Consider the following 21,531-nt stretch of genomic DNA (forward strand, 5'->3'; position numbering starts at 1 on the left):
ATTTAGACCCAAATGCCGTGGCGTGGAACTATATGCAGAAGCGCAAGGATATTGAAGCACTGATAGTGTGTAGTGGAGTCGCTACGGGGTCTCCACGTTTCTGGCCTTGAAATGGGACTCACACAAATGTGGTGTACTTTTCTTTTTTTATCACGTTACCCCGAAACTGCAAATCTAATGTACATGTTAAAGGTTTGCGTTTTATTTGTATAATGCATTCATTTTTTCAAGGTATGACGTCTGATGTCTTTTCTTTAGCATTACACAAAACACTAATCCTGCGAACAGTAATTTACTAACAGTAACACAGCCAATGACATTTAAGTGGATCGTTTATATTCGCTACTGTATATGAGAAGCGAGACATCTATGTGTGTTAAAACATTTTGGGAAATTGGGGACTTGAATTGTGTTGCAAATTGAGTAAATTACAACGTATGTTTCTGGAATGCATGTCAGCAATGTTCAAATCTATGACGAGTTTCCCAAAAATATAGCCTACGAATTACAATACATGTATCAGTGTGTTTTAAGATGCTAGTTTTGTTGTAAACCAAAAAGCGTATGGTGAAATTTGAACACTCAATAAAATCTGAAAAAGAACCGCAAATACAAGAAAAGTGATGTCAGATATATCAAAGTATTGTGGCATCTAAAAAATATTTCAATCCTATTTTATATTTGGCCTAATGTCTTTTTATTTATGTCTTTCCTATCCAAGCTGCGGCGCAATAATTAACAGCTAAATGCCGCACAAATGACGCTGCGCATGAGCGGAAGTAGGCACAGGACAGAGAGGGATAGCGGAAGAGGGAGTCTGGAAATCACAAACATGGTAAATGTGAAACAGTTCTTTCTCTAAATTTACGTTACAAATACAAAATAGCCAAAAACTTAAACGACAGATCCTTTTTATATATCGGTTATTGACCACGACATTCATTCAATTTTTTATTGGGAGATTGTTGGTTTGTTGATAATTAATTGTTGGGCAGCTATTCAGAGCAGGTAGCTTTAAGGCTAGCGAGGTCAAAGCTGTTAGTTAGCTGGAGTGTCAAGTTCATGTCATACTTATGAAGATGTAGTAATGAGCCCCTGTGAAACTTCAAAATGATGTTTATTTGCTATCCGTGTACAAACACGGCAAAATGCTGCTGAAAAGCAGCTGAACATAAGGCGTCGGTTTTGTAGAAGTGTTACATAACTTACAGAAAAGTAGTTGACTGTTTTATTGCCTGTTAAAAAAACATATAAGTTAGACCCTTAAGAAGGGAGACGAGCTATTTACAGTGCATGTCACTATGATGTTGACTTTACAGAGATTATGAATATACATAAGTGCATGCTACTACAGACTGAAGGTGTTGTAACACATAATATCTACTATATCTTTATGCTTTTTTTCTCCACAGAACAAGCTGAAATCCTCTCAGAAGGATAAAGTTCGACAGTTTATGATCTTTACCCAGTCAAATGAGAAAACAGCATTGAATTGTTTGTCGCAAAATGATTGGAAGCTAGATGTTTCTACAGACAACTTTTTCCAAAATCCTGACCTCTACATTCAGAATCTAAAGGGAACATTAGATCGGAAAAAATTAGAACAGCTCTACAATCGGTACAGAGGTATGTGCTCTGTAAACATTTCTCCATCGTACAGATTAGAATTGAACTTTTCGAATTCAATAACATCCATTGTGATTTTTTTTATACAGACCCTCAAGATGACAACAAGATTGGTATAGATGGAATACAACAGTTCTGTGATGACTTGGGACTTGATCCAGCCAGTGTTAGCGTTCTACTAATCGCATGGAAGTTCAGGGCTGCAACACAGTGCGAGTTTTCCAAACAAGAATTCATAGAGGGAATGGCTGAGCAAGGGTAAGAAGTGTTTGATTATTTTTATATTCACCTTAGGTAGGGCTGCAACAACGAATCGATAAAATCGATAAAAATCGATTAGTAAAAAAGTTGTCAACGAATTTCATTATCGATTCGTTGTGTCGCGCGACGCGGAGACGTTTGGTTATTAAAAAAAAAAACTTTATTTGAGCGCGGAGCGAGGTAAACACACTCGGTCTCTCTCGCGCACTGATGCTAGCAGAGTTCGGCGCCTCATATACAGGGCGGAGCAAAAATAAAAAAACGAGCGGAGGAAAGATACATGACGGAGGCAGAGAAATCAGCGCGACCCAAGTCATCATAGGTGCGGGAGCATTTCACACTAAATAAACAGAAAAACTGTGTTAACTACAAAACATGCAAACGCGACATGGCGGGAGCAACGCGGCAATGATCCAGCACCTGAAACTCAAACATGTTGGAGTCTGTGATGAGGAGGAAGGGAGTTCAACAGCAGGTTAAGTCACTACAGAATCCTACTTTTGTTCCGTTTCGAAGTGAAGAACGTAATGTCCCCTATATGGGGAGTCTGCAGACCTGGAGCATGCAGTTTTGCGCCCCCAGGCAGTTTTACGCCCTGCAGTTTTACGCCCCTGCTGTTCCTTATTTCTCCAGTAGGGGGAGTTGATTGACAAAGTAAAATATGAATCAAACTGCTAACCAAATATCTTTAGTTACCATTATTTTTTGTTGACAATGTAACGATATGCAGAACAGTTTAAAATATTTGTAGATATCTACTAACGGTCTTAATACACAGTTTAGAGGAGACAATTGATTTGCAATTGCAAGTGCAAAGTGTTTTAGTGAATTGAAAAATTAATAATACACACAGTTGGATCAGATACTTAGTACAAAAATAATATATAATATAATGTGGCCTAGTTATATACAAATATATATATATATAAGACTTGAGTGTTTGTTGTGAATGTATAGGCATGTTATAAAGTTACCTTCAAATAACAAGACAGTACAACTGCATGATCATTTAATATTTGTTTAATTATTTCCAAGTATTATTACAAACGAGATCAATGAGATTAATTAGCCAGCCAACAACTACTATTAAGAAAACAAGATGGATTAATTGAGCACTAACAATCACAAACGTGATAAAACCCACATAGGGTGCTCATACAATTTAATCCAGATCATTAAATTGAAATATAAAATGGAAAATATCAAGAGGTATATTGTATTTAGAATAGATAATGGGATCATCTCTCTAACCACTCAAATCAAGATCCATATGGGACTTATGTTTTCAATTTGAGTTTGAACATGTTTGTGGTTGTTGGTGCTCAATTATTGATTTTTTTATTTAAAAAAAAACTTGAGGATGTGTGCAGCTAAACTGAAATGGTTTATATATAATATATAATGCAAGTTGACAGGGTCAGAAGAATACCAGGACAGGCCATCTCGCATTGACTACGGAGACAAAATGAGAATAAATTATAAAGAAAATAAATATGAGAATGAGTAAGAGATATCGAGTTGGCCTACACGTGGTTAGCTAAGGCTGATCCAGAGACAACATTGACCTGGTGGCCAATAAGTATTAATTGTATTGTCTTTGAGTTTAAATTACACTCACCAATATCTATATTATATATATGTTAAGATGTTTAAATTAATTCATAACAATATCAATTAATCGTCAAAAAACGATGCATTGTTGGACCAATTCTTAGTAACAAAAACGATTATTAACCATACCTCTACTTCCCGACAGACGATGAAGTTATCTGTTAGGTCTGTTCTGGTGGTTCATAATGAACAGCGAACCCCTACTGGAGAAATAAGGAACAACAGGGTCTTAAAACTGCACAGGGCGTAAAACTGCAGGGGCGTAAAACTGCATGCTCCAGGTCTGCAGACTCCCCCTTCTCAATGTCCCTGGTGCGGATGTTTACTCGTTATCCAGATTGACAAGCATCACAAGTTAGCATTAGCTCGTTAATAACAGTATAATCAGGGGTGGTGTAGTTACTTTGCGCTTTGCATTGTAAGACTAAAGACACGTTTTTATTCACTCGCCTTTTTTGGACCATTCATTTATCAATCTGTTGTCATGTATAGCTACACTGCAAAACTTCCTTAGTAATTTTGTCTAATTTCCAGTCAAAATATGTAAAAAATCTTAAATCAAGATTACTAGACAAGAAAATTGATTGATGCTTAAAACTTCTGTTTGAAATTATATCTCATTAAGATTATTTTTGTACCCCATTGGCAGATAATTTTTCTTGCTTTAAGCAAACAATCACTTAATTTGAGGTGTTTTTTCAGAAAACAAGACATAATTTCTTATGCTTTTTCATGTGTCTAGTACATGTTTCTTGATATAAGATTTTTTTTTTAATTTGGACTGACAACAGGACAAAACTACTAAGTTAGAAAAGCAATTTTTGCAGTGTATATTCTGTGCTTTCTCCCATATAGGTTATTATTGACAAATATATTTCTGTGTGTTGTACTTTTTAATTTAATTTTAAAGTTCTTTTATAGCTCTTGGTCATCTTAAGCTTTGTTAAAATGTGGTGTATAAATGAAGCTTGCACTTACTACAATGATGGTAGTAATTGAATGAATAAGCTTCAAGTGAATTTGAGATAGAGTGTGTGTGTGTGTCAGTGTTTGTCAGTGTGTGCGTCTGCAAAAGTATGTGCGTCTGCGAGTGTGTGCATCTGCGAGTGTCTGTCTGCAGTGTAGTGTAGAGAACAAGTTCTTACATTCAAACCTAATCCTGTTAAGTTTTCTGATTTGTATTGTTCTTTAGTTTTTATAAATTATTTATTGTTCTGGCAGCTCAGGTGGCACTTTTATTTTAAAAAAGTCTATATATTTGGCAGATGTAAAGCATACATGTGTATGTTTTTTGTGTTAGTCCATTTTTATTTGATTTTATTATTTTTATAACAGCTCAGGGATGTTCAAGGAGCAACATGCTTGTGCACTTTCTAAAGATTTTAGTTCTGTTTTTGAATAAAGGGTTGGAAATGAATGCTTTTCTTGGTTTTTGTTTTTATCCGATTCATCGATTAATCGAAAAAATTACTTACAGATTAATCTATTATTAAAATAATCGTTAGTTGCAGCCCTAACCTTAGGTCATGTATAAATCATTTTTTCCTCCCATCATGTCTTATCTATTAATTTGGTGTCTGTTAGATTACATTTCTTGATTTTCATTTCATGACACATACAATTGAATTTAAGTGTTATGTTCACATTAAGTTTGTATTTCTTGTCAAGGTGTGACAGCATAGACAAACTCAAAGCACAACTACCCAGGATGGAGCAGGAGTTAAAGGACCAAGGAAAATTCAAAGATTTCTACCAGTTCACATTCAACTTTGCCAAGAATCCAGGACAAAAGGGTTTAGGTATGTTTCTATTATTATTGACATTCATTTGTCTTCAGTTTGTTATGTAGTTAACTGGAGTGTTTTTTGATATTGCTGTTCTCCCTTTCAGACCTAGAAATGGCAATTGCATACTGGAATTTAATATTGGCTGGGCGTTTTAAATTTCTAGATCTATGGAACAAGTTTTTATTGGTAAGTACTGATGGTTCATGGTCATTGGGTGTAACAATTAAACGACTTTGTCTTACTGGTAAGAATAAGAAAATGTACTTATGCATTGCAGGAGCACCATAAGCGATCCATTCCCAAAGACACATGGAACCTTTTGTTAGATTTCAGCACGATGATCACAGACGATATGTCAAACTATGATGAGGAAGGTGAGTTTGTCTTTGGCAAATAAGTTTCAACCAAATCCTTGACCTACGTTGCCTATAAAATCCGACCCAAGCATAACAAGACCTGGCTCTAACTTGGGGGGAGTATGATCTAGATAAACTTTAAAGTTGACAAACGTAAGGGGAGATTCCAGATATTACAGATAGTGACTGCTAAGCAAATTCAAGATTGGGGGTGGTTAAGATAAAAGTGAGAATGGATAGTATTGATCCATGTGTTTAGTCCACATAGGAACACGCTTATCAAGGTTCAAAATGAATTTCCCTTTAATGGTTTTTCTTTATTCCTCAGGAGCATGGCCAGTTCTCATTGATGACTTTGTGGAGTTTGCAAGGCCGTACATTGGCACCAAAAGTACAGCTGTATAACTGCAATTTCTCAGAGGGACATCTGATCCTCAGACAAAAACACACACAGCTTCTGCTGGGCACAGTGGACTGAAGTGGGATTTGCATTTGCCTTTTCTACAAGCCCTCAGGACTGAGACATTTATACAAACCAGAGACATTGTAAAGGCATCGTTTCTCTTCAGTCATCTAATGGTGGTTTGGGCTTATTATCTGTTTTGTTTTCGACATCATGCAGGATCTGATTCAATCTCTGGGACAGCAGTATTCTTATCCAGATGAAGCAGTTTGACAAGAGCAAGCTGTCACAGATACTTTGACATGTACAATGACACGTTAATCCTTGTCCAGAGCTCAGATAGGAAATGTCAAAATTCAAAATCCTAATTTTAATACTCCATGTGCATTCTTGCTTTGAATGTTGTTTTTTCTGTTTGTTTTTTATGGAAATGTGAGTCAAAGAATTTTGATTGAACTCTTTTTTTTATGAAACAGTTACTGGTGAGAACCAGTCAGAGTTTCTTTCCATTTTGTTTTATTGTGATAATGTATGTTTTCTGTTGATATCCAGAGTTCACATTGCTTGTTTTGATCAATACGGATAGGTCATATTAACTGAGAATATTATATTTTACAATCATAGAAATAATATTAATTTGAACATTTCCTCAGTTTTCATTGATTAATGACTCCATTCGATGTATTGATGCACTGTTTTTTGCAGTCCGTTGAGCACTTAAATAAGTAACACAATTCACACAATAAATCAGTAAATACTTAAAAAATAAGGTTATAGTTAAAAATCAGGTTAATGAATAAAGTCCTATGGCCGTGGAAATAATTCAAAGCGTAGTCATAATTTTCAGTTAAGACTTTCCACACTACAACTAAATACAATCCACAGAAATACACGTTTTAAATCTGTATATCGCTCCGCGTCACATTACTTAAGATCGACGACAGCAGTTTTGTTATTAAAACACATTTTCCCCAAAGAGAAGCATTTGGAGCCATCTATCTGCAGAAGCGCACAGCGGAGGCCATTTGTTAACGTCGTTGCTAGGAAACGAAACGTGACAACACCGCCGTAAAGCGACGTTATTGGCAAACGTCTCGTCGTTTGAACTGTATTTTTCTGACTTTCTCCATTAAAGTTTCCAAAACATAAAGAAGAAATGTCCGACTCTCTGTTAGCTGAAATTGACTGGGACGAGGGTTTTGCGATCCCTGTAGCTAATGCAGAAAACAAGACGCTAGAGGAGGAGGTCAGTCAAGTTTAACGTTATCTATCTGACAAATGACTTGATGTTTCAGACATTGCGTGTATTTAAATATATCTTTAATCCGCAGGTCAGAAGAAAGCAAAAAGAACACGTCGACCTCGAGAACAAACTAAATAAACATAAGGACATCATTAATGCTCTGTCAGAACATCTCAAAAACCTAAGACAGGAATTTTCACAAACTCAGGTATCGGTCTGCCATTGTTAGTTAAACTTGAATTTATGACTTTTGTATGTCTTTAGTAGAGCTTGTGATTAATGTCATTGTTTGCACGAGTTCAGGCTCTGTGCAAAGCCAGAGAGAAAGAGACCGAATCAGAGGAGCATTTCCGAACGCTGGCAGAGAGGGAGTCGGGTCGATTGAAGCAGGAGATCAAGGCGCTCGACAATGAACTGAAGACACTGAATGAGAAGAAAAACTCCCAAGAGGTTCCGGTTGTCCTATCCACTGCAACACTTTCCTGTCCACTGAGTGGCTCAATAAAACAATAAGAAATCACAATATGACACGTGAAATAACACTTTGAATGCTTTAATCACAATTCTGCATGTGCAACACAACCTTTGCCTTCAACTTTTTTGCACAGAACAACATCTTTAAGGCCACCCAGAACCTTGATGAATTAAAAAATCAACTGAACTGGGATCAGCAGACTTTGGATGCCTGGTTGCAGGAATCAGCACAAAAGGATGAAGACACCATGGCAATCATTAAGTATGCCAAACAAGATGAGAGCAAGATTCGAGTGAGTTCAATAGTCTTATAACTAAGGACCTTACCGTCAAAATGATATTGTGGAGATTGTTTTTACAATCAGACATTATAATATTTAAACGCTTCCAGTGAACACAAATGCTATTGCCTTGTTTGAGTGCCATGGGTAAATTTCACAAAAACATGCTTGCATCATATTTATCCCAAAATAAAAAGGTAAATTAATCCATTTTCTATACAAATGGGTTTTTTTCAATGTAAAATAAAATGAGCTTTTTTAATAATATCATTCCTTGACTGAGATAATATCTGCTTTCTATTTTCAATTAGGAGCTGACACTAAAGATTGAGAAACTGACTATTGAAGTCAACCAGAAGAGAAAGACCTTAGACAGTGAACTCACAGAGAGCATTATGGCACAGGTAATAAATGTAATTTCGTGTTCGCTTGTGAATACTTTGAAATTAGATAAGTGAAGTCTGAGCTGATGTAATTGGAATGCAGGTTGCTCTGGACAAGACACTAGAGAGTTTTCGTCAAGCCAACATTGAAAGACAAGAGATGCTCAGCCAGCTGGAGAACACAGTTAAACAAATGAGGAGGAGAGACCAAGAGATACAGCAGTCAGCAATGGTAACCTGAAGATGGCGTTTTTATACTAAACTTCTTGAAATCCACACTATTTGGAATAGGTTTGAACGAAAGGAAACATTTTAATGTATTCTTCAACATACTAAATCCATGGCAAAGGTTGAGAATCATTTCCAGAATATAAGACTGTTACCTTATAAATAGGGTTTATTCAACTGTTGAATCACTTAATCTGGCAGATGTTGGCAGAGAAAAAGCAAATGATAAGGGAGAAGAACGATCTGATCAAGGAGAGGATGGACTTCATGGAACGTGAGATAGAAAACAATAAGGAGCTGGAGAGGAAGATAGCCACAGCTGAACGGCAGGCAGTTCGACTCAGACAGCAGCTTCAGGAAGAGGAGAGTAACCACAGACGTCTGAAGGATGAGGTATCTTCTACAGCTTCTAACCCTATCTAAAACTCATGCTTCAACAACTAAAACTGATGACCAAACCAATATACGGTTTATGATGTTATTCTAGTCTAAATGATTCTAGTTTCAATGCTGTTTGTTGTTTCTGATGATTGTTTATTGTTATATATACTTTTTTATTTCTTACATTTTTATCGTATAAATATGACAATCATTCAATACAATGATCTTGTCATCTGATACATTACTGTACCACAGTGCTACAGTGTTTTCATAGTAACGTAGCGTTTTCTGTATTCTAGTAAATCAAACACAAATTGTAAAAAAATTGACTAAACTAATGTGTTATTTTTCTTCAGCTACAAACCCTGAAGGGAAATTTAGAGAGAACTGCCGGAGATGTGGAGACCACCAGATCTGAGTTAACCAGTATGAAAAAAGAAATTAAGGACAAGACTGCCAAGTAATACCTTTTTATCACTGCATCATATCAATCGATGTTTGTCATGATTTTCTTTAAATCTCGAGACATACTGCTAATATTGACCAATCTGTCCTTGCTTAGTTTTGAAAGCTTGCGAGTTTGTTATTCAGTGTTGTAACAATTTCAAATCGTATACCCTTAATCATAAAAGATTTGTTCCTCCAAAAACAAAAATTTGGTCATCGTTATCCACATGTTTTTCTAAACTTGTTTACGATTCTTTCTTCTGTGAAACACAAAAGAAGATATTTTGAGAAATGTCTCTGTGGTTTTGTGTCCATACAACGGAAGTAAACGGGGTCATAGGTTACCAACATGTTTCAAAATAACAATCTAAGCACATTTGAGTCTAATCATTAAAGGTCATTTCATGTCAATCTCATTTTCTCACTTTCCTAATAAATGCACGTTGTATATAAACATGCAACCCCACCCCACCACCGTTATAGTAAATAAATGCATGTACAGAATATGATATGAAGTCAGAAGTTGTAACACAACACTGATTGTTCTTTTGTGTAGAGTTGAAGAGGCAAAGCTGCATAACGCTGCTCTGGAGGAGAAACTTCAACATGTGACGGAGGCGGCGCTGGACGGGGAGGAGCAAGCGCTACAGATGGACCAACTGCTTAAAGATCAGGAGCTCAGAATCAGGGTTGAACTCTAAATGAGACACTTTACAGCATTTCACCTCCATCGATAGACTAACATAGACCGTGTAACCCCAATGATATTTTGAGATCTTTTTGTAATGCTCTGATGCTCTGTAAAACACAATAATCTCCATATTACTCAACATGCATTGATATTCCTTGTCCAACAAACCATTTAATTTATGACGGGTTACCTTTATTATGTCTAACTTAATGATGAATAGATTTATTATGATTGGTGTACATTTAAGTATAAAGTTTGCCCTTCAAACCGAATTTACACTTGCGAATGATAAATTGTCCATTTTGGGTGAAATAACTGTGACTTTCTTATTTAAGTAAATCTGGCTTTGTTTGAAATAAGGATGGCTTTGTGTGTGTAGGAAATTGATGCTCAGCTGCTCCGTCAGAGAGACGTCATGTTCAAGGAGAATCAGAAACTGCAGGAGCTGCGCGATAAAGAGAAGAGCACCATAGCTGAGATCCATGGCACCCGGGCAGCTCTCTCCAACCAGGACAGCAGACTCCGCAAACTGGACCAGAACTCTCTAAAACAGCAGGGAATACTTTTTAACCAGGCAAGAGTACAGTGAAATGACAAGAACTCTGAATAAATGCAGAATTAGATGATTGTTTATTGTAGCATTGAGGTTAAGTGTTGTTTCTTTGGTCCAGGACTTTCAGATCCAGATGCTGGAGAGGAAGATGTCACGTTTGCAGGGACGGGTGAACACTGATGAGAAGGAGGCTTTGGAGAAGAGGGTCTCGGATCTAACTGAAGCCCTGGCGGAGAAGAAGAAGACAGCCACCAGCCTCACCAAACAGCTAAAGAAACTTCAGGTGAGAGCATGTGTGATTATGAATGATTATACTTTCCTGTAGCTCAGTGGTTAGAGCTCGGCGATTGGCACGGGTTCTATTCCGGGGATTGCACATACTCGGAAACAAAAAATGTGTAGTATTATGCACTTTCGGATAGAAGTGTATGCCAAATACATAAATGTAAGTGCACAACGTTTTTCTTGAATGTGATGAGAGATTTACCCTGCTCGATATGGTTTTGGGTTTGTCTGTAATTTAAAAATGATATATTTGTTTTTCCAGGACGATATCCGTTGTGTTAAGAAAGAGACAGAGAAAACCGAAAATGAAAAGAGAGATCTGACTTCCAAGATCCAGGAACTGCAGCTCTTCATTGACACATCAGAGAAAGAGCAGAAGAAGCTGAGGCTAAAAAAACAGGTGAATAATTTTGATTGTCCATCAAATCAAATCAAATTGAATCATTTTTATTGTCACATCACCAACAGCACGTGTGCCGTGGTGAGTGAAAAGCTCAGTGCAGAATACAATTACTAATATAGCCTGCGTTTCGCAGAAGATCTGCAGATTTATGCACAATTCGAATGCTCATCATCCATAAACTTTTGTACAGGACACCATGGTGGAGAAAGACCTGCTAAAGATGGATGTACAACGTCGGAGAGGTTTGCTGTATGACCGAGCAGATGGAGTGTTGAGTCTGGAGAAGAGACGACTGCAGCTCCAGACAGCCATGAAGGAGAGAGAAGAGGAGATCCATGTGCATAGAGAGATGCTCTATAAACAGATCAAATTCACGGAGCAGGAGAGACAAAAGCTCAGGTACAAACTAAAATGAAATTTGTCATGCACAGTCAAATTCAAGTTGAATTTCTGGCTAAATTAAAGCAACCTAACTAGTCCACTCCTAACCTATAGTTTTTGAGTTAAGTTTTTGGTTATGATCAAAATCGTGTGAAAGGTTAGGTATACACTATTACATGTCTTTTGAAATTGTATTTATTTTTAGCCTGACTCTAAAAAAAATCAGGAAGATTAATTAATAGTGATTTTGCTTTCTAAAATATTTTAAGATAGAATTCCACTGTGATTTTGAACATAAAGTACATAAACATGTGTCCTTTACCTCTGATTATAAAAATTGCAAGTGTACAATACCTTTTGTTTTTATGTTGATGGGTTAGTGCCGAACTCAGCGAGAGACTGTCCAAAATCGACAAGATGAAGAAGAGGTACGAGATTCTCACTGTTTCCATGGCAGCCCCTGAAGGCGAAGAAGAGAAATCACAGGCGTACTTCATAATAAAAGTATTAAGCTGTATTTACCTGTTTTCTATAATTTTATTCCTTCCATCTTTCATTATTTTTCATCTTTATGAGACGAGTAATGGATTCTCTCAAACATGCAAGTTAATCTAATTTTTTACGTCGTTTTGTTTACTTTCCTTTCTCTTGATTCCTGGGCCAACTTTTTCAATCTATTGAAATTACTTTAATTATTTAAACTAGATCAAATTTTCTGATCACCCTGTTCTGAAGAAGATTTTTGTTTAAAGAAAAATGCGATGCTATAAAAGTAATTATTTTCTCCTGTATGTGGGGGACAAATGCAAAACATTGAGTTTGTATAAATGTAACTTTTACACCAGTATTTTACCCCAATATTAGAATTAATAGCAGATGAAAAAATCTGACTAACTCTTGACTTTTCCAAAGGCAGCTCAGGAGAAAGAGGAACTCCAGCATCAGGGGGATGAACTGGATGCTAAAATCCGCAAGAAGGAGAAGGAGATTAAAGCTTTGGAGAACACCCTAAAAGTTGTCAATGATCGCAATTCAACTTATCGCAAAGCCCTGGGCAAAGTGTCAGAGTCTAGTATGTACATTAAAATATGTAAAAAAAAATGTATGTTTATCAATGTACATGTTAAATGGAGCTTTTCTACAGTTGCAGGAAAAGCGGTGTCTCTGATTCAAGTGGTGTTTGGCAATCGTATATAATGCTTGTGCATTACTGATCAGTATAATGACAATTTAAACTGTTTGTCCTATTGCACATCTGCTTCTAAAACAAGAGTGGGTGGTTGGCTATTCATGAGCACCACAGATTTGACTTGTTCATTTTAATGAACATTACTACATTATAATTTACCATTTCTGTAATCAAACATTACTTGCTAACAGTGTAGTTGCAGTATTATGCAGCGTAAGGTTTAATTTGGCATATTAACAACATATGGATTTTCAAAGTTCATATAAAAAAAACTGTTTCATTTACTCAGACTTCTCAGTGCTTTGATATGATGTTGCTGCAGGTCCAGAGCATCAGGAAAAACTAAAGTTGGAGGAAGAGAGACGAGCTGCTGAGGAGAAATACAAGTACAAGAGACGACAAATCAGAGAACTAGACGAAGACATTGAAGTAAATATTTTTCTGTTTACCCTTCAAATTACTTTCAGCTGAAACCTAATATTGAACTAAAATACTACTAATATGTTTAAATGAAAATATTTAATGATTCATATCATAGATGTTTTTCTGTGGGGCAATAATTTCTCCCCATTAAAAGATTTTAGTAATAACAGTAATTAATAACAATTAGGCATAAGTAGTTCCTCTAAATAACTACATAGAACATTTAATTATCTTGTATTAACATGGGCTTACAACTTTAAACTGTGCACTGTGACCCTTTTATTGTGTTAAACTGCTATTCAGCCATCAAACATGTTTTAAAAACCCCTCAGTCACAACTCATCAAGCAGGTTTCTGTGAATCAACACTGAAAGTAAAAGTATGTTCTTAGCCTAGACATTTGTACCTGTATAATTAACTTGAAATGCCGTTCGACCAAAATACTTTGAATAAAATAAAATCAGTTTGTTTGGATCAGGGATACTCAGCTGGTTTTGTTTTAGGGCTTTGGTTTTACACTTAAACAAAGAAACATCTAACAATCATGCAAAAATAAGCAAATATTATTTTGTATTTAGCATTTATTAGTGTGATAATGATTTGTATTGTGTCATGCTCACATGAGCAAATAAGTCACTAAAACATTTTATTCTCATATCACATGATATTGTATGTCACATTTTATTTAATGTTGTTATATGTTAAGTTTTCTGCATGATTAACATAATATAAACCTATTAATAAAAAGGGCCATTTAGACTATATGAATAGACTTTAAAGAATTTAGATTTTTCGAACTCAGTATTTAAAAGTTTGTTTACAATAGTCCACTGGATTACTGGTTTACATATGAAGCAAATTTTTAAGAGACCTAAAGACATATTAAGAATCTGTCTTATATTTCAGGGAATGTCCAGCACACTCGAAGCTCTCCTTGAGGAGGAAAAAGTCCAGAATGAGACAAATGAGAAAATCCAAGAACAAATCTCCTGTCTCAGAAAAGATCTTGTCTCTCAGGAGGAGAAATTAAATAGAGCTGTTAAACAGGTCTTACACTGAAACTTACAATACATACCTCTCTGTGTTTAGAAAATCACATTGGCAATTCCACGAAAATGTCAACCTTACCACGAAAGATTTCATACCAGTGTTTTTTACTATGGTATCAGCAAAGATTTTAATATTTGGTGGTTCAAATACCCATGTGAGATCTCTCTTCAAATTTGTAAAGCATTTGTTTTATTTTAAGTGCATGTTTTTTCATAGTCAGGTAATTGCCATGATGTAACGCTACATATTCCAATTAATATAAGTTAATATAAGTAACTATTTTATTTTCTATGATGAGGCATCCCTTCTCCATTTTTTGGGTATTATTACTTTAGGATTGTGCATTTTATTTGACAGAAATCCTACAGACTTACAGTCCTTTTTTGTCACATCCTGTCGCATGTTTTTTTCCCTTTTTTTAAATATATTATTTTGTCATAGACTGACATTTGTTGATCAACAAGGGTTCAGAAAAATATAAACAGATGGTTCAATATAATCGTAACAAATTCATTGTCTGAGCATTTTTATGTCACGTCCATACCGCTGGAATTGCCCATGTGTTAAATCACAGATATTATTAGTTATTTTCCTGTTTTACTAAACAATTACCATTTGAGAAAATACACCATTTTAAAAGTCATAGTGAGCTTTGAATCGGAATGCAAGAATGCAATAGTCATGTTTCAAAGCTTTATTTTCAGCTGATAAGAGAGGAACAACAGGAACAAGAATAGTAGACATATAAATTACAGTATGAAAGGTCATGTTAAAAACTGTCCCGCTCTTCCTTATACTGTATATCTTTGCTTAATAGGGCCACTGATGGCCGACTGTACCCCAATTGTTTTGATTATACATTATACTTTGTCATCTCGCAGCGTGTCAGATACACCAAAGAAATTCGTTCAGCTAAAAAGACCAAGGAGAAAACCTTTGAGGAGCGTGACATAGAGCTACGTCAACTCAAAGAACTAAACAAAACCATAAACAAGATGCTCCTAGAAGCCATGGAAGAAAATCCTGAGCTGTCATCTCTATTACAGATGCATTTCGAGAAGGTACAGTTTGACATGATGAAAATGTTCCCTGTGGTCTTAAATGAACTGTATGCAATTCATGTTGTTCTTGCAATTGCTTGAGGAACTGATGAACTTGATTTCAACAATCCACGTGTTTCTGGTTAATAAGTTATTTTTCACATTAAAGGCTGGTCTGTCGCTGCCCTCTCCTGCGTCCACCCCATCCAGTCGCATGAGCTCAAAGATCAGCTCAGCACGGAGTTCTGCTTCACTTCGGTAAAAACAGTATTATCATTATTATTTACATATATCAAGCTTTCACCTTTTCATCCAATGTTATTAAACAGTACAGTCATATCAAGTGCAAATTTTCTGACATGGTTTAATGTTGTCTTGTATGCACATATATCAGCTCCTCAGTTAACAGCAGCCCCAGAAGTCAATCTGCCACATCTGCTCCAGTGAAGATAGTGGATCTGAGCCTGGGCCTCTCCGTCACATCTGCTCAAGGGTCTCGCCCATCCAGCAGTGGCAGCAGCAGAAGCAACAAGTGCAAGAGCCCTAAGACAGATTCATAACTCGGACCCTCATAAAGAACAGGCTGTCAATGAGGGCTGTTAACACTGTAAACGACTCTCAATTATTTTGATTTATTCGTCTTATATTTTTTCAAGGTTCACTTGTAGTTCCTGACAAAGTTGAAGACAGAAACAATCTATGATTTATTATGTTTAACTTCCTAGAAGTTTCAAGGAGTTTTACTTTAGACATTTAATGTAAACAAAAGAATTTGTTGATGGGTCACACTGAACCTCTTCCAAGAATACATGAAACGAAACCTGACTAAAGTCACTTTGTGCGTTGGAATTACTGACCATTTATTATGTGTAACTTTCATTGCTTTATTTCTTTTTTCCTTCATTTCTACTAAGAGTCTATTGGGGACTGTGTTCATTTGTATCATTTGAACAAAGATGCAATAAACAATACTTGCACGAAATGCTTCAACCCCAGGAGAATCTGTTTAAAGAAACTAGAGAAATGCTATTATCTAAGGCATATTGTATTTGGACTGGCAGTGTTGGGGTGTGTCCAGTCTCGCTATTCATGGAAACCCATGAGTCTGTAACGCCCCCGTACAGCATATAAACCTGCTGCGTCACAGATTGTTTCTACAGGAACATACTCCTTCTTAACGGATTGTTTGCAGGTCATCTGCGAAAATGTTTCACTTTATCTTGCTTGTTGGATTTCTCTTTTTATCTATGGGGCTGTCAGTGGCTGGTAAGTGATTGATGAAACTAACTGTTTGTAGCAATATGCTGAAAACTACTGAAGAATTTATCATAACAGATTAAGGTTCATTTTTATGTATGGTACAGTTCTAGTTGCAATAACATTTTATTTTTTACGTATGTATACTATTTAAAGGTAAAGTAATGTAATCACATTTTTGAAAATTAATGGCACATGAGAGATTGATTAAACAGTGTGTTTTTTTTTCTATTTTTCTACACGAAAAGACAATAATAATATATCTATTTTAATTGAATTAAATGATTAAGTATATTTTTATATTGTTTTCTTGTAATATTGTTTTACAGTAAGGTTGTTTATTCACAAGAAATTTACTATTCGTTTATTAATCTTAGTTCATGTTAATTTAAGCATTTACTAATACATTTTTAAATCCAAATTTTCTGTTATAATTAGTTAATGCACACTATTTTAACATGAGAGATTGTGATGATATTATCTAACATTAACAAATATTAATAGATGTTGACAATCTATATTGCTCATTGTTAGTTCAAGTTAGTGAAATCATTAACTCAAATTTAACAAAATACAACCTTATTGCAAAGTGTTTCTGTTTTTCTTTACAAGACTGTGTTTTGAACTGATTTAATGTTACTAAACATTTTCTATGGATCCTCACTTTTTACCAGATAAATTAATTTTATTTTAATTAAGTGTTTATTTGAACTCTTAGTTGTACTTTTGGATAGGGGAGAGTGGGGCACGTTGTCACACTTTTCACACTGTGTAACATTTACTGAGCACCATACATCACAGCGGTATAAATGTTATACCAAATGAAAGAATGACTTCTTGGGCACATAATTTGTATTCATTACATTTTCATATCTTATCTCATGGAGATGTAGACGAATAGGAGATGAATAGAGGAGATGAATAGAGGATGTGCACTTGGGACAATTTGCCCCATCAGCAGGTAAGTTGTCACACTAGATTATCTAAGAATAAGAACACAACAACATAATTGTGAATATTGACTTTCATTTTTATATTCAAACCAGAACTGGAAATATAAACAATCTTGCCTAGAGAATTCAAAAAAACAATTATTTCAAGCCAAACTGTACACATTTCAATCAAAACGCATTACTTTGAACTTTAAACTCAAACGTTCGGTGGCTTGCACATAGATCCATTCTGATATGGCCGGATGTCCTCTGGAGTTGGTAGCCTGCTGTCAGCAATAGCATTGCTGGATAAGGGTGAGCTGGTGGAAGCAGAAGCATTACTGGGCATGCTAGAAAGAGCAGAGTTGGTGCTGGGCCTGGCAGGGTTCTAAATGGGGCGATCTGTGACCTAGGATGGTGCAAACTTGGTTTCCAGAAATACATCTCTGTTGTAAGGTTGAACCCCGGCCACCCTAAAGCTAACCTGAATCTTCAGGGGGTTGCAGCCAGAGGATAGGCATTTGCCACAAACCCAGGAATGTCATAAATTGACATTGTCCTCCCTGGGATGTTCCTCACACAGGAATCACACGCACTGTTGACGTGCCTCTTTAGTGGCCCGTAGATAGACCTGTCTTATGGTTCGAGCCGATCTGAGCAGTGGGTTGGGAATGACAGCATGATTATGCCATTTTCTTTTGCATAATTGAGTCCATCAATGGACAGATGAGACTCGTGGTTGTCCAAAAGGAGTATACAGGGCTTCTAGTTTGAGCACTAGGTATGTTCACTAAAATGTTTCAGGAAGTCAACAAAGTGCGTGTCTTTCATCCATCCAGAGGAATTTGCCCCTCCTTTGCTGCCAGGTGGCCCATTGATCAGGAGTTGTCTATAATGTCTATATATTTTTGTACTGGGGCAAGTTGTCAGATGTGACGACTTGCCCCAAAGCCATTGAGACAACTTGCCCCAAACTGACATGTGTGCTAATGTTGGCTAAATCTTAAGGTTAGCTCAACATAGCACGTCAGCTAAAGTATCAAAAGACACGCTATTTTGTGCAAGATAATTATTTTTATCATTCATATCTAACAAAGTTGTATTGCATAAAATTTAAAGTGCCAATTTTTTACTTTTTAAGCAGAAAAATAAGAAAGTTGTGCTAATATCAGATTAGAGTGATCTTGACCACATGTGAACAGGAAATTGACTATAGAAAAAGAAGTCACACAAAGTGGCTATTTGATTTTTGAGATAGAGCCTCTAGTGTTGGAGTTATGAACAGTGTGACAACTTACCCATGTGACAACTTACCCCGCTCTCCCCTTCTTATATTTTTAAAACCAGCTATATTTAAAACTAATATAGTTCTATTTTAATAGGTGATTTTTACTTATTACAGCAGTTGTATGCTATTTAAAAGTTTGAAACTTGTACTTTTCCTTCTAATTTGCTCGGCTAATGTCATTCACAGCAAACAATATCACTGAGGCGAATACAACAGTTGAGACGACAACATATGAACCATTAACAACAAACTTGTCAACTTTAGCCAACACTCCCAGCAAAGTGAATACAACATCTGAAGCGACAACATCTGAACCATTAACAGATGGGTGGTCAACTCCACCAACACAACCTGGAAATACTGCATTCGAAGTGAATACAACAGTTGGACTGACAACATCCAAACCATTTGTGACTTGGCCAATTCCACCAACTCCACCAACACTATCACCAACACCCAACTCTGGTATGAAGAAGGTCCTTTTTAGCTTCTAAAAAACCAAACAACATGTTGATAGGATACCATTTAATAACAAGCAAAAGATTAGGTTTTCATTGTTTACCTGTGGAATTAGCACCACCCTTCTTTTAGTAATTTATACAATAAATAGTAATAATTGTAGAAATAGTAATTTAAGTAATATTCTTAATTCATGTAGCTATTTGAAACGATATTTTTGGTCACAATTACTGTAACAATTAAAAGCTTTTTGTTGATTTTTTCACAGGCCCTGGAGTACTTGCTATGTTAAGAATAGCGGTCAGATCTACACTTGATCTGTCCAGAGATTCACCTGAACTTCAGTTCCTTTTGCAGACGGTATAGTTATATTTACATGACTCTAAAGCATAGATCTATAATACAAACACAAATGTTGGGTTTCAATGTTTTGTGTCAACATGTGTCTATACATGTGAACTGTGTACAAAGATTTATTATGTATATATTTTGTTCTAGATTAAGGATCTAATTTCTCCTGCAGAAACTAACATCACCGTGAAAAGCATCCAAAAAGTGCCTATTTTGTAATGTTCATATTAGTTGGTAAGCTATTTTGACTGTGGTATTTTTCCAATGAGTAGAAAACTTAGTTTTACAAGTTGATCTTAGCACTTTACTTATGGTTGACTTTTGCATAAGAGGAATTTGTCAGTATAAGATGCTAAAAATTATTGTAGTTTTATCATTCTAATTTCTGTCTTTCTTGTTTTGATTGTGCACTTGTTCACCACCCATGTTTTGAGTTCCCCTCCATAATAAATATATTAGCCTGCTATAACCAAACCAGTCATTATTTGGTTATTATAATTATAGAACAATAGAAATGTCACACAATTCTGCTGTTGTGCTGCACACACTGTTAAAAAATGATTTAGAAACTTTGAGATGTTGAGGAAAGTGGTTCTCAAACTGGGGGCCCCTAGATGGATCCAGGGGGTCCACAAATTGTGTGTCATTTTACTTAATATTGAAATTGAAAAAGCAAAGCAATTTATCTACACAAAGGGGACCTTACAACAAAAAAGTTGGAGAACCACTGTATTGAGAAGATGTCCTCAAAATGTCATACACTCAAAATCCAGTCATGCAAAACATATATGCGTGTATAACCTGAGATTATTTTTTGACATTAAAAAAATAATACATGCTGGTTCATATATGGTGAATTTGTTAACCATTGTGAATGAGAAATAAAACATTTAAAAAATGAAGTGCTCCAGGAAATTCAAAAACATCATATTGCAAGGTGTTTTTCAGTAAGTTATTTATGCACATGAAAAGAAGCACATCTAGGGTGCGTTTCCCAAAAGCATCGTTAGCCAACTATGGTCTCAAGTTCCGTCATTCCCGCACAGTTCAACGATCAATCGCAAGCAGGAACGCAAAGCTGTGGTTAGAAGCATCGTTCCTTATTATTATTACATGTAGACTTACATGCATCAAGCTTTTGATCAAATTAAGCAGGCAACATGCACTGCATTCCATATCCATCACTCAATATATACAAATTTAATTGGACATCCTTAAGTTTGTTAAGGAAATAACAAAAGTGCGTATATAACGTGCGCTAGGACCCTGGGGAATCCATGTTCGGAAAGACGTAGGAGCAAACTTGTAAATGAATTAAATATCATGAAATGAAACAACAGATAACAAAAATAGGAAACAGTCGTCATGAGCTCCATCGCTCATTTACCCAACGATACATCTTACTATGGTGGTTAACCAGCGAGTTATGTCGATGTTCGGGAAACACACCCCTGATCAGTAGATGGTGCAGTTGGCAGAATGCTCTTGAGTCTAGACAAATCCATTCATTGTAAACTCCTTATAACCTTCAACGCTTCCTGCCTACAGACACAAGAGAAATACAAATGTTCTTGCACTCGCTCAGAATGATTTGTTACATGTTGAAAGATATAAAAAATGTAAACATCACAAACATGATAATCATCAAAAGTGTTCTACGTGATAATTAAGAATATCACTGCAAACACTATCAGTCAAGCAATATAGTGGCAGCAGAGAGTTTTCCATGACTGTGAAAACTAAAGATC

The 21,531-nt window shown here is 35.9% G+C and overlaps 2 protein-coding genes across 3 annotated transcripts; both read left to right on the forward strand.

Moving 5' to 3' along the window:
- The first annotated feature begins 96 nt into the window (after window positions 1-96).
- dcun1d1 (DCN1, defective in cullin neddylation 1, domain containing 1 (S. cerevisiae)) lies at window positions 97-6,691 on the forward strand. Of its 2 annotated transcripts, none has more exons than XM_056742168.1 (8): window positions 97-231; window positions 722-835; window positions 1,413-1,626; window positions 1,716-1,884; window positions 5,167-5,297; window positions 5,389-5,471; window positions 5,563-5,659; window positions 5,970-6,691. In XM_056742168.1, exons 2-8 carry the CDS (start codon window positions 758-760, stop codon window positions 6,044-6,046), a joined length of 849 nt encoding a protein of 282 aa, XP_056598146.1. In that variant the 5' UTR covers window positions 97-231; window positions 722-757; the 3' UTR covers window positions 6,047-6,691. The 2 variants fall into 2 exon arrangements, with proteins under 2 accessions (XP_056598146.1, XP_056598155.1); XM_056742177.1 differs by having other exon boundaries at window positions 99-192.
- Window positions 6,692-6,841: 150 nt separating this feature from the next.
- On the forward strand, window positions 6,842-20,568 carry ccdc39 (coiled-coil domain containing 39). Its single transcript, XM_056742126.1, has 23 exons — window positions 6,842-7,290; window positions 7,376-7,495; window positions 7,591-7,737; window positions 7,896-8,054; window positions 8,354-8,446; window positions 8,529-8,657; window positions 8,855-9,046; window positions 9,391-9,494; window positions 10,038-10,170; window positions 10,552-10,746; window positions 10,844-11,008; window positions 11,273-11,410; window positions 11,604-11,812; window positions 12,175-12,298; window positions 12,707-12,866; window positions 13,306-13,412; window positions 14,313-14,453; window positions 15,338-15,517; window positions 15,666-15,754; window positions 15,891-16,762; window positions 19,160-19,438; window positions 19,701-19,792; window positions 19,931-20,568. The coding sequence occupies exons 1-20, from the start codon at window positions 7,201-7,203 to the stop codon at window positions 16,054-16,056; spliced, it is 2,841 nt and encodes a 946-aa protein (XP_056598104.1). The 5' UTR covers window positions 6,842-7,200; the 3' UTR covers window positions 16,057-16,762; window positions 19,160-19,438; window positions 19,701-19,792; window positions 19,931-20,568.
- The last annotated feature ends 963 nt before the right edge of the window (window positions 20,569-21,531 follow it).

Source organism: Triplophysa dalaica, chromosome 3, assembly GCF_015846415.1.
Source record: "Triplophysa dalaica isolate WHDGS20190420 chromosome 3, ASM1584641v1, whole genome shotgun sequence".
Lineage (NCBI taxonomy): Eukaryota > Metazoa > Chordata > Actinopteri > Cypriniformes > Nemacheilidae > Triplophysa > Triplophysa dalaica.

Coding starts and splice junctions, on each gene's coding strand:
- ccdc39 (XM_056742126.1), top strand. CDS start 7,201: ATGTCCGACTCTCTGTTAGCTGAAATTGACTGGGACGAGGGTTTTGCG. Junction 7,738..7,895: donor AGAAGAAAAACTCCCAAGAG/GTTCCGGTTGTC, acceptor TTTTTTGCACAG/AACAACATCTTTAAGGCCAC. Junction 8,447..8,528: donor CAGAGAGCATTATGGCACAG/GTAATAAATGTA, acceptor ATTGGAATGCAG/GTTGCTCTGGACAAGACACT.
- dcun1d1 (XM_056742168.1), top strand. CDS start 758: ATGACGCTGCGCATGAGCGGAAGTAGGCACAGGACAGAGAGGGATAGC. Junction 1,627..1,715: donor GCTCTACAATCGGTACAGAG/GTATGTGCTCTG, acceptor TTTTTTATACAG/ACCCTCAAGATGACAACAAG. Junction 5,660..5,969: donor GTCAAACTATGATGAGGAAG/GTGAGTTTGTCT, acceptor TTTATTCCTCAG/GAGCATGGCCAGTTCTCATT.